At 39.0% G+C, this 13691-nt stretch overlaps 1 protein-coding gene across 6 annotated transcripts in view; it reads right to left on the bottom strand.

Moving 5' to 3' along the window:
* The window catches only part of PCCA (propionyl-CoA carboxylase subunit alpha), a 369338-nt gene that overhangs the window by 313295 nt on the left and 42352 nt on the right, over nucleotides 1–13691 (bottom strand). For all 6 annotated transcript variants that reach the window (XM_067016618.1, XM_067016615.1, XM_067016616.1 and 3 more), the window contains exon 5: nucleotides 1674–1787. In XM_067016618.1, coding sequence (XP_066872719.1) covers nucleotides 1674–1787 — 114 coding nt within the window. The remainder of the gene's footprint in view (nucleotides 1–1673; nucleotides 1788–13691) is intronic.

Raw genomic sequence — 13691 nt, 5'->3', positions numbered from 1 at the left:
TCTTAACCACAGTTGGGGCCGTCTCCCATCACACCTGCCTGTCCACCTGCACTTGGCTATGCAGTTCAACCCAACCCAAACTCTCCCCACTTTTTCTGAGACTAACTCTGGCCACAAGTCTGGAGAATTTTCTAACAACTGGTGGGTCAAAGAATTATGTTAAAGGAAACCTTTCACAAGATGGATGGAAAACTCTTATTTCCCCTTTCTTTACGGAACCAGGAACTGCTATTTTACCAAACCCTGGCTACTAAACCAATGAACATATTTTATTCCTGACAATATTAATATACTCAGCCACTACCCAATGAACAGTTTTTGTCAAACCGAACTAAAATCGAAGTTTGGTTTTACGTCTTCAGCATTCTCGGAATTTATTTCTCTTCTAGTATCTACTCTTCTTTCCCTCCCCATCCCACTCAGCCGGTCACAACCACTTCACGCTCTCCTCTCTCACAGCCACAGTGCAACAATTGAAATTCTACCAGCCTGTTCTAACCAAGTAACTTTTGACCAAACATAAATTTAGCCACCCTATTATCAGTCAGTATTGAATATATTTCTAGGAAAATAATTCTGCTATAAGTCAAATTTCTAAATGAGTCAATATCATAATCTAATCTAGAAGTATCTACACATTTGAGATTTTTTTTAAATGCTAGACATAAGCTTTATGAACATGGTACAGAATAATTTACACTACTACATCACAGGAAAAGAGTTTCACTCCAAGAGTTTCATTTCATATAAACATTCAACTAAAGATTGTATTCTGATAATCTATAGTTAAAAGGTTAAAAGAGTTTTACCTTCATTAACTCTGCTAGTAAACTGTAACATCTATAATATGGGTTCATGAATTGTTTTTTATTTAAACATGCATCTTACTACAACATTTCTTTCAAAAGAAATGTGAACACTAACTGAAGCACTCCAGGCTAACTGCTGGTGTTGGCTGCTTCCATCCAATTTTAGAGATAACTCTACATAGATTTTTTTAACATTACATGTAATTAGTTCTTTGATAAAAACATACACACACACACACACACACACACACACACACACCCCAACAACAACAAACACCAACAATAACAAAACACTATTCCTGATGTCAGAACCCAGTTATTTCCTTGGATTCTACTCCAAACAGAATTGGGGGTGGGGAGAATTACTGATTTCTCCATGTAAATTATGTATATTCCACTGACACTATCAAACTAAAATAATTACCAATTGCATCATTTTTATTTCTGGACGTATAACGAGGCATACATAATTTGTAAATGATTAAAATAGAATTTAAAACAGGGTCTTTTGGATCCTGTTTATAATACAGATTTTTTTAAAATAATCTTATTACACTGAAAGGGTTAATTCTCAAAATTAATTGGAATTTTTTTTTTTCCCCCTAGCAAATTTGGAAATGAACTGAAACTGCTCCCTGGTGTGAAAGCTGAATCCAGCAGCCACCTGCAGGATCAGTAACCAACATTGCCAGATGCTACAAAGCCTCTGATTTCCAGTAGCGAATTCAGCCACATTTAACTCATGTGACATGAACTGCAACAGCATTTTCAATCATTCTTTCTTATTTATTTTTTAATACAAACTCTAGTGTTCTGCTCACTACATATGAAACAGCTGCAGTAGACAGATTCATTCAGACTCACAGCTTGGGCCCCGGTTTTCTTAATGGCTTCCATGATGGCATCCATGTTGAGGTAGCTTTTACTGGTGGGAGCTGGGCCAACACAGACCGCCTCATCCGCCATTTTCACGTGAACCTGAAGAGACAAATCTCTGCATTAACAGATCCTCCCAGCAAAAAGAACTATCTTCATCTGCAAGTATACACAAAATTGCAAATCTGAGTGTTTCCCATATCATTTATGTAGTCAGATCTCTCTCTGAATATGCACCAAGAAATTACAATGTAACAAATAAGCTCAGGAGCTATATTAACCATGATTTCATTTATTACAAGCCGAATCCACTGTCTAACCAGATAATTTCCATAATATTCCATACCAATTTGATTAAGTAAAATCACAGCAAACAACTTTAGCCTCCTATTCAGTTCATCTATATGTAAACCTTGTATCAAAAACTACTCTGTTACATGTAGCCAGGGTAGCCCAATATTTTCATAACAAGCACTCATGCCCAGTTCTAAGCAAGCTCCCCAGGAAGTGGGGATAATTAGAGAAACTGAATGAAGGGATGCAGTGAGTGTCCCTGCACAGCATCAGGTCAGCACCAGGCACAAATTAAAGCCCAGGACTAAAGAGTTCAGTATCACTACACATGAGCCAGAAAATCTTGAGAATCGTTTAAATACTCTCACATTTGATCCTCACCCATTTTAACCTTTATTCCTAAAAGAACCGATATGTGCATTCAGTTCTAAACCTACTCCAAATTCAGGAATATATGCTTCATTTTTAAGACTACTTACTACACAATGTTTCAAATCTATTTTTGCTTAAGAAAGGCTAGGTATTCAATACAGAATAAATTGCTTACTTCTAAAAGAAATCTATTCTTTTAAAATGATGAAAGGGATTCATGTATTTTTGAAACGGCTTTTCCTAACAGTTTTCCAGTGTAAGTTTAAATAAATTTAAATTCCATTCAAATTTATTTTACAAGGCAGATATTAAAAACTTGAATACATTCATATACCTGGACATGTATGACCCTCCTCCAAAAAGTCTAAGGTAGAAAATACTCTTGAGTATTGCTAAGTTATATTCTTCAGCTGTAAAGTAGTTTTTAAAGAAGCACTTTGTTTTAAATGAGGTCTATCAAAAAAAAAAAAAAAATCAAGTCATCTTTTAGAATGCTCAGAGTTCTCTTTATCTATTCAATAAATATTTTCAAACTAAGTAAAAACTTATATTGTGTATTGAAAGGTTAAAGATACCTGCTACCCAAGGGATTAATAGATCAATATCTTAATATAAAAGACTCAGATCTATGCAGTTTAATTTCTTTAATAACATCCAAGGAAAGGCAGCCAAGCTCGCCAAAGGATCCTAAATATTCCCATGTTCAAAGCAAGGCTCTCCTTTATATCTTGCTTATTCCCAACTTCAAGTTGCTCTTCTCCCCTCAGACCAGAATGCCCTCTCTTCTACTGCCCTCTGCCCAGTTAAGCAATTTTTCACAACAGCAATTTTGTTTTTGTAATTGTGGTTGTGGGTTTTTTCTCTAAGAAAGAAATTGAACACTGAACAATCCTTTGAAAAAAATGCATTAGTCAGGTGGGGAAAAAGTATTTAAAGTTAAATCCACACTTACTCTGTAGATTTTATTTCCCACCAGGTACTACCTATTATTAAAGATGCATTTAAAGTCCCACTTCTACCACTGGGTCTTCAGATGAATCTCCTTTAATCTGAACTCCAGTAGCACCAGATGCAAATTTTGGCATTTAATCACATCCTGCCCAGTAATGTCATTTTGACTGCTTTACAGATTATGTCTGTTACAATTTATACACTCGCTTTTTCCTACACTCTCCTTTTCCAGATCATAAGGTCCTGCAAGGCAGAAGTTGTGTCTTAAATTCCTTTTCTTAAAAAATCTCTCCCAGCACAGTTTTATTGCTACAAGCTTTTAAATTCATAGATACCCTTGGATGACAGTTTATTTAATAATTTTAATAATTTTCATTGTTAAGCCACTGTCTTTGAGGTAAAAAGCTACTCTAAATTAAATCTCCAATCTTAGCAATACATATGGCAACTGAGGGTTGTACGTGGTGGAGAGGGGGATTAAAATATATACACATGCATCCCTGTGTCCAAATTTTCTATAATAAATAGGCATCAAAAAGTTAAAAAGGGGCTTCCTTGGTGGCGCAGCGGCTGAGAATCTGCCTGCCAATGCAGGGGACATGGGTTCGAGCCCTGGTCTGGGAAGACGCCACACGCCGCGGAGCAACTAGACCCGCGAGCCACAATTACTGAGCCTGAGCATCTGGAGCCTGTGCTCCGCAACAGGAGAGGCCACAACAGTGAGAGGCCCGCGTACCACACACACACACACACACACACACACGTCAATATCTTGAAAATTATAAATTCCTTTTCTATATATTTCAATAGTAAAAGGAAAATATAACAATCATGGAAAGCTTAACCTGAATTAATCAATTAACCAGAATATTGCTGACTACAAGTTTCAAACAGAAAAATAGAAGATTTTAAGTAGCAATACTAAGTAAAGGAGTTAGTCTTCACAAACTTTTCCAATAGAAAAGTTTCCAATGGGGGTTTTAAAGATTATTAGTTTCCTCCTCAAGCATTTAGTTTTATATTTGGAAAATTTTTTATTCTTTAAATAGAGGAAAATTACTTGTATCAGCCTTTTATTTTCCAAATAATGATCTAGCAGAACAAAGGATGTGCTTTTCAATTTACAAGACTGAAAAAAATCACCTTCCTTATTGACTTTCTGTTTAATGAATTTAAATGCTTAGACATAAATAGGTTAAAAATTGTGCCTCAATTTTAAAACTTTGAGTTACTGGAAAATTTCATATTAGCCCATTAGATGCCTAAGATATGATAAGAAGATAACTCTGCTTGGTCCCTAACCTGTCAAATAGGTTGCACCTTAGTTAAAAAGTAGACTAGGCCAGATCTGAGAGGGAAAGTTTTTAAATACCTTCTAAACAAATAGAAACTGAGAAAGATAGGAAAGACAAGCAGCTTTAAAGATGTTTTTTCATGCTAGATTTTTTTTTGAAACCTATCACTCAATAAAATCTGCAGTCACATGGGAACTATTTACCATGTCCATGAATACTTGAGTTTTCCTTGTGACATCCTTCAATGCAAACAGAACAGTGGGTTGACTACCTATAGGACATAATACATACTAGATGCCCTCCTTGCCTGAAAATAGCAATGCCTCACACAATCTGGTCAGACTTTAGCATCTACCAAATCTAACCAAATTCCCTAACATCACCAACGAACAAAAAGTACCCTTAAAGACTGAAAAGTGAAAGAAAGGAATGCCAACTGCACCAATCTTAATTTGAAGAACTGGGAAAAAAATCTTTTTCAAACAAGACAAAACCCTATTTCTAAAGGAAAAAAAGAATTCTTCTATTTAATACAAAGTGTCTGAAGTCTAAAGAGACTTATACAAATGCCAACAGACTAGTATTCTGGCACATACTTTCTAGAAAGGCATTTTCATCCTTAGAAATTAAAGAATTTTTTTAAGCCAGTAAATATTACATTTGCTTTGATTCCACTTTGTATAACTACATGTGTAGCATCATGACAAATTTATTCACGATTATTTTTGGATGGAGGGATTAGTAACTTTACTATTTTTTCTGCTGTTATAATTTACATAATTTTTGAAGTGGTAAAACCAAAAATTAAAAATTACAGGGAAAAAGAGAGAAGGTTTTTGCCAGATGTAAAACTCCCAACACATTTTCTACAATCTTGTTTTCATATCACAAAAGGGAACTGACCCTGAATCAATCCTGTAACCAAAACCAAGTTTTTTCAGTCTTTGTTTGGCAGGAATGAGCTTCTGACGATATGGCAAGTAACAAAAGAAGGCAGAGCAGCGTGACTAGAACCATATTCTCCTACCACTGACCCCTGGTAGAATCATCAAGGGAGAGTTAGAAGGGATGGAGGAGGGGGAATGAGATGCCAAGTATGAGAGGAAAACCTTAGCAAAAGCAATGTTGATGAGCTGAGACCACAGTGAAATGGATTGTGGGCTACAGCTGGAAAGAAACTGAGGTACATGTGGAAGGGCAGGGGCAAGGGTGTTGGTACGATGGGTTGTAGAGTTTAGGAGACGCAGAGTGATAGCTGAGAAAGGGTTTGGAGTGTGGTTTTAGCTTAGGAAAAACTTGAACAAATGCCTTTGGGAAGGAATCTACGGAAACTAAGGAGCTAATAACACCCGAGAGATGAAATCATTTCCAGTATTTCTGACAAGCGAGCAGTGGCAGAGCCAAGAGATACTGGGAGGCAACAGATGGGGGGAGGGACAGAGCCCATCTCTCCCCAATATACGCACAATAAATACAAACTAGTACTTAAAGGGGGGGGGGAGAAAAGAAGGAAAGGGGAAGGGAGGGAGGGAGGCAGCAGACAGAAAGAAAGATAGAAAGACAGAAAAAAAGAGACGGAAGGAAAGCAAGCAAGCCTGTTATGGACTCCAAGACAAGCTCCCAAAGCCCCCACTCCCCACGCCCTGTGCTGCCTGAAGCTCTTCTCTACAGAAATTCTCAAGCCACAACTGCAGAGAAAGCAGCAGGGGTAGGATCAAATTTACCAGACACTCTTGTGTTATAAGTTCATGTCATTGGGATCAGAAAGTGAAATGTACAACTTCCAAATCATCTACAACTTAAACACAAGCATATTTCTCTAAATTCTGACCATGTTCTTTCCCTTGACCTGGAACATAAATATTGCAGCAACCCAATTCAACTATGCAAACTAAGGTAATCCCTAGGGCAGGGGACAGCAAACTATAGTGAAGGCCAAATCCAGCCCAGTGTCTGTTTTTGTACATGAAATTTTATTGGAACACAGCCATACTTAGTCATTTACTTATTGCGCATGGCTTCTTTTGTGCTACAATGGTAGAGTTGAACAGTACAGTCCACAAAACCTAATTTACTATTGGGCCTTTAGAGGGAAAGTTTGACCACCATGCCCTAGGGCGAGGGTCCCAACCCTCAGGCCGCACAGCACAGCATTCTGGTGAGTTGTTACTTATTTCATTATACAGTACAACGTAATAATAATAAAGTGCACAATAAATGTAATGCGCTAGAATCACCCCAAAACCATCCCCCCCAACCCCAGTCCATGGAAAAACTATCTTCCACGAAACCGGTCCCTGGTGCCCAAAAAGGCTGGGGACCGCTACCCTAGGCGATGGCAGAGCAACAGACACCAGGAACCAGAGTCCCGGGATGTCCTTTGAAACAGACTGGCCTCCCTAACCTAAAATGTCCAGATGTTATGTAAGAGAACGTTTGAAAGTCTCCCTATCTGAACCACTGTATTGCGTAGCATCAATATCTACTACTTGTAATAACATGCTAATATAATCACTACCACAAAAACGGACTCATTTCTTATTGATGAGACGAAGCAGATTAGTGGAACGCAAGTAGTAACTGCACTAGAACACGGCATGTCAACCTGAGACTCAGAGAGGGGGTACCTGGCGGTTTTACACTTCTGGCCGAGGCGGTTCACCACAGGGCCCGAGCACCCCAAGCGCCCTTGCTGAGGCTCCAAACAGCAGAGTCTAAACCGTCCCTTGATCCTGAGCTGTTTCTGTAACTAGTCACGTTGGCAACTAAGACAGAAAAGCAACCAGAGTGTGACGATTATATACTCGCTTCCTGAGGGAGGGGCACTAGTTTGTTTGCTACTTTGCTACAAAAAGGTGCTAAATCCTCGGCCCTAGCTAGCAAAAACTTTGTGCTCACATCATGTGAGCAAGGCACTAACTGCCTTTTTTTTCAAACTCTATCTGCAAAAGTGTCCGTATAGCCAACAGCCCGAGAAGAGAGCAGGGTAGTGTCTCACTCTGGAGCAAAAGGCAGGGGTGCTAAGAGCCCGTTAGAAAGGATTCATTATGTAAGAAGAACCCTAAAGCTCAGGGTTCTTGTCCTATGATGCAAACCACTGGTGCAGGTATCACCTGACCCTCTTCATATCACCTGTGGGAACTGGGACTTGGGGAATCCGGGTAAAGTTGCTGATACTCTGGGGGGAGGGATACATGGGAGATCGGGATTGACATATCCACACTACTACATATAAAATAGATAACTAATAAGGACCTACTGTATAGTACAGGGAACTCTACTCAATACTCTTTAATGGCCTATACGGAAAAAGAATCTAAAAAAAGAGTGGATATATGTATATGTATAACTGATTCACTTTGCTGTACACCTGAACCTAACACAACACTGTAAATCAACTATGTTCCAATAAAATTTTTTTTTAATGCTGATACTCTGATCTTGCTACGGCTGTGAGTAATAAACTGTCCTTCATCGCTGACCCAGCAGTCTTGTATCTTCTACCAGCACCCATGAAACAGTGAGAGGCTAACTTGTTAGCTTACAAGTAAAGTTTCAGACCCTTCACAGTTCTTGACAGCCCTGTGTTCCTTAACTGTGACACACCCACTGTATTTGTTGCTGCTAGATAGACCAATCACATCCCCCTTGTGGGACTCATGATGCTACTGTGCTGATGCTCCTACTATTAGCTTTGTTGAGAGCAGTAAACTGTCTTCCTTTGATCAATGAAGTCCTGCTGTCCTCTTCTGGCATCGATGGAGTTGTGACAGATTTAACCCTTGCCATCTTCTATGACATGGGGTACTTCCCTGACACATAACTCTTTTAGGGTTTTTTGTTGTTGTTTATCTGTGTTTGGTTTGTGGGCAGTGAGGAGAAGAAAATAAGAGTAAATGTCATAAGTTGGAAAGTTAAAAAGAAAAATAATTGATATTGGCTGGTATTTGTCATGGCAAATGCTGCAGGTGAGCTCACTAAATGATATTGCAACACTCCTTTCTATCTTGCTTCCCTCCACTATCAAGGGCAGAAAGCAAAAAAGAACATTTCCCGGACTTCCTGGCAGTCAGGACACATACATGTGACCTCGGTTCCACCAGCCAGGCACACTCAAATAAGTGAGGGCAATGTGGGGCAGGAGCCCCGCAGGCAGATAACATCTCATTGACAAGCATGGGGCTAAAGGTGTCAGTGCTTCTAGGACAGCTCTAGAAGAACTTCTGGGTCGACCCCAGAACATCACAATTGCCAGCAACAGTCAGTAGTGGAAGTGGGGCTTGTTCTGTAACAGACTCATTTTGCCTCCCTGGGTTATCCACATCTTTTGGCCCTTCTGGAGAGTCTGAGAGCTACCTTATATGCATTAGAACTAGGATCAGAACACTTTCTCTTCAAAGGGCCACACTGTACATATTTTCAGTTTTGTAGAACACAGTCTCTGTCAAAACCACTCAACCCTGCCTTTGTAGCACAAGAACAGCCAAAGACAATACAAAACCAAATGGCCACGGCTGTGTTTCAATAGAGCTTTATTTACAGAAACATGCACTGGGCCAGATTCAGCCCATGGGCCATGGTTTTCCAACCCCTACCTTAGAAATGCTTTTCAGTCCAAATTACTATGTCAGTCAGAATTCACCAGGGATACAGTGGCACATTCAAACATGTGTGACTGAAAATAGCAAAGACGTGAGCAGAGTTAAAGGACCAACAGAGGATGGCAAGGTTCCCAGGGACTAACAAGAGTGGGACGCCGTGGCCACCGTGGTCCTGAAGGGGCTCAGAGTGGGAAGGACACAGAGAGCTGGGGAGCATGGGTGACCCAACAGTTACTACCGCCCTAGAAGGCTGTGGCCACCGCGAGAACTGCAGCAAGGCACAGAAGTGGAGGTGGGATAAACAGCCTGATCTGCTGCTCATGTCTTCAAATAGCCAACCCGAGGCAGAGGTCAAGGAAGCTCAAGAGATATACTCCATAGATGTCAGTCTCCTGAAGACTGATCCATAAAAGAAAAAATTTGATAAATTAGAGTTAATTAAAATTTAAAACTTTTGTTCTTCAAAGACACCATTAATCACAATGTTATACCACTTCCCACCTGCTAGGATGTCTGTAATCAAAAAGATAGATCTATCTGACAAGTATTGGTGAGAAAGAGGAGAAATTTGAACCCTCATACGCTGCTAATGGGAATGTAAAATGGTACAACTGCTTCGGGAAACAGCCTGTTAGTACCTAAAAAGTTCAGTACAGTTATCAAATGACGAGGCAATTCCACTCCTAAGTATATACCCAAGAGAAATGATAATATATGTCCATACATAGACATATACACAATTGTTCATAACAGCCTTATTCATAGTAATCAAAAACTGGAAACAACCCAAACGCCCAGCAGCTAGTAAACGGACAAACAAAATGTGTTCTATTCATATAACAGAATATTACTCAGCCAAAAAAGGCAACAAACTGATACATGCGACAACATAAATCAATCTCAAAAACATTATTCGAATTGAAAGAAGCCAGACACAAAAGACCAAATATTATATAATTCCATGTATTTAAATTTTTAGAAAATGCAAAACTATAGACAGAAAGCAGATCAGTGGCTACCTAGGTGAAGGTGGGAACAGGAGTGACTGCAGAGAGACACAGGACATCTTTCTGGGTGACGGCCATGTTCTAAAACTGAACAGCGGTGAGCACTGCACAACTCTGAAGACTCTACAGCTCAATATGCAAACTATAACTCAATAAAACTGTTAAATAAAAATCAGGAAGTTTCATATAAAAATTTTAAATCCACTGTGCTGTGAAGTCTACATGAGACACTCCTGGCACACAGCACAGTGTTATATGCTATTAATGTTTGATTAATGACTCTAACCAATAAAGAGAAAGTTAGGATTCACCTGACAAAGAAGATTCCTAAGATAGAAGTCAACTGAGAAAGGCACTCTAGCAGTACACACAGTGTATCAAATGCATAGAGGCCCGAAAGGGACTAGAAAATGGTAAGGAAGTAATAAGCATCAAAACAGAAGAGACGGGGGCTTCCCTGGTGGCGCAGTGATTGAGAATCTGCCTGCTAATGCAGGGGACACGGGTTTGTGCCCCGGTCCGGGAGGATCCCACATGCTGCGGAGCGGCTGGGCCCGTGAGCCACGGCCACTGAGCCTGTGCCCCGCAATGGGAGAGGCCACAATAGTGAGAGGCCCGCGTACCACCAAAAAAAAAAAAAAAAAAAAAAAAAAAAGAAGAGACAGTCACCAGTGCTGTGTGCTATAGACAGAAAGCACTTTGCTATAGACCAAAGAAGGTGGGGATTTAGCTATTGGATCTAATGAACCAGATCTCTGGCAACTCTGGGGACCAACTTAGTAGAATAACAGAAATAGAAGCCAGAATTCCCTGGGTTGAACAGCAAATTTGAAGCAAGAGAAGAAAGAAAAAACGAAGACTAGTCTTTCATGTGGTTTAATCATAATGCTAGGAAATGTTGGGGAATGCAAGAATATTTTACTTTATTTTCTCTATAACTGTTGGTAAAGCACAGTACACACACAAGGTATTCAATAAAACTTTCTGATTGCAGACTGATACAACTTTTCAGAGAGATACCCTCAGAGAAATACCTAACAGACGTGAGTCTGTATGCCTAGGTTCACAAACATGACTAGAAGTCCCTAGGATGAAAACAAAACCACTGTCAGCAGGCAAACACATGGCCATGAAAACAAAAGACAATCTAGAAAGAGATCCTATAAAATTTAGAGAGATTCAATGGAAAAAGTTCTGGAGATGGATGGTGGTGATGGCTGCACAGCACTGTAAATGTACTTAATGCCACCGAACTGTACAATTAAAAATTAGTAAAGCGGTAAATTCTATGTTATGTAATTTTACAATTTTTATAAAACTATATAGATTCATCACAATTTCCAGACTATCGCTGACAAGCAGTTGTTATAAAACAGTTTCAGAAATTAGCTATATAGTTATATATATGTGTGTGTGTGTGTGTGTGTGTGTGTGTATATATATATATATATATATATATATATGATACCACTTAAGCACTTAATAAAAATTGTAACAAGGGAAGAAAAAAAGAACCCAAAACAAATACCAATAATGAGAGTATGGGCGCAGCTCTAGCTTGTAATCATTTTCTACTTAGTAAAGAAAAGCTATCACACATTCACTCAAGGCTCTAGTTATGAAGGCTTAAATATAGTTATGTATTTCTGAATACGGATTTCTGAAACAATGGCAGAGTGAGATTCTAGAATAGGATTAAGAAATATTTCCACTGTAATCAGTGCATTTTTTAAAAACAGTGTTTCCAAACCATATGAATAGTTAAAAATGTCAGTTCTAATAATTTAAATACAAATAGCCACCAATGTCATGAGATACTGAAAACTCCTAGAGCCTGGTCAGCACTACCATTGCTCATTATATGCCACTAATTGATAATGCTACACATAAAAGTGAGTCATCTAGATGTTGTTGTTTATTTTAATTACCCAAGTAATGTAAGAATATACACTAGCTTGATAGAAAATTAAGTTTAAGCAATACAGATAACCACTACTTCTCACCCCCTTAAAGGCCTCCCAGTCCCACTTCCTACCCTAAAAGAAATCATCAACAGTTTTGTATGCATCTTTTCAGACTAACCTAAATATTTTCATAAGCCTAGTAGACATAAAAGTGTACAGTTTTAGGGACTTCCCTGGTGGCACAGTGGTTAAGAATCCACCTGCCAATGCAGGGGACATGGGTTGGAGCCCTGGTTCAGGAAGATCCCACATGCCACGGAGCAACTAAGCCCATGAGCCACAACTACTAAGCCTGAGCTCTACAGCCTGCGAGCCACAACTGCTGAACCCACGTGCCACAACTACTGAAGCCCACGCACCTAGAGTCCGTGCTCCACAACAAGAGAAGCCACCGCAATGAGAAGCCCACGCACCACAAGGAAGAGTAGCCCCCGCTCGCCGTAACTAGAGAAAAGCCCGCGAGCAGCAACGAAGGCCCAATGCAGCCAAATAAATAAATTTAAAAAAAAAAAAAAAAAGTGTATGGCTTTGTATTGTGCTTAAGATTTTCTTCCCATAAACTGTATTACACTACATATTATTCTTGAAACTTGCTTAACTGCTACATAACATTCCTGGTAACCTGGGTAAACCAAAACATATTTAACCTTTACTCCAATAATGGATATTGCTTCCAATTTGCAGATGTTACAAGCTGCAATAAGATTCCCTGAACATGTCAATCTGTATGCATGTATATATTTCTGTGAGAAAAATATCTGGAAGTATAAAGGCTATAAACTACATGCTTAAAAGCTTATGTCTATTAACACGTGTAGCAGAGATGAATTTCCCCACACCACACCATCACTGAACATGTCTAATTTTATATCTAATGAAAAATGATTCCTTAGAGAATCCTTAGAGAAATTTGCATTTCTCTAATTATTAGTGCCTTTGGGAATATTTTCATGTTTGTGAGCTATTTGTATTTCTTCTTTTGACCACTGACCATTTTTAAATTTGACACAGGAGAGATCTTATAAAGAAGCAAAGGTAATTTTTGGTTTCTTTCTTCTTTTTAATTACACATAATACCAAAACTTTGTTACTGTTCAAAATAAAGCTAACAACTCTACTGACCATCCATCCCTCCATCCCCATTCCATTTTCTCTCTCCAGTAATCACTTCTCAAGTGAGTGTGCATTCTCAGACCTTTGTCTATACCGGGGGATCTCAATAGGGAGAAACTTTGTTCTGCAGCACCCAGCTGGCAATGTCTGGAGACAGTTTTGCTTGTCACAGCTATGGGATGGAGGGATGCTACTGGGGTCTAATGGGTAGAGGACAGAAATACTTCAAAACATTCTACAATGAGCAAGACACCCACCTATAAAAAAGAATTACTTAATCCAAAACGCCAATAGTGTCACAGTTAAGAACCCCTGGTCTGTGCTTTTATATGATGTATGTAACTATAAAAATATAAAATATTTTAGTGTGCGTTTTTTTAAACATTAATAGTATTTTCATATCATATAT

Source organism: Kogia breviceps, chromosome 16 (assembly GCF_026419965.1).
Source record: "Kogia breviceps isolate mKogBre1 chromosome 16, mKogBre1 haplotype 1, whole genome shotgun sequence".
Taxonomy (NCBI): Eukaryota; Metazoa; Chordata; class Mammalia; order Artiodactyla; family Physeteridae; genus Kogia; species Kogia breviceps.
The sequence above is the reverse complement of the archived record's forward strand: the minus strand, read 5'-3'. Positions and strand labels throughout refer to the sequence as shown.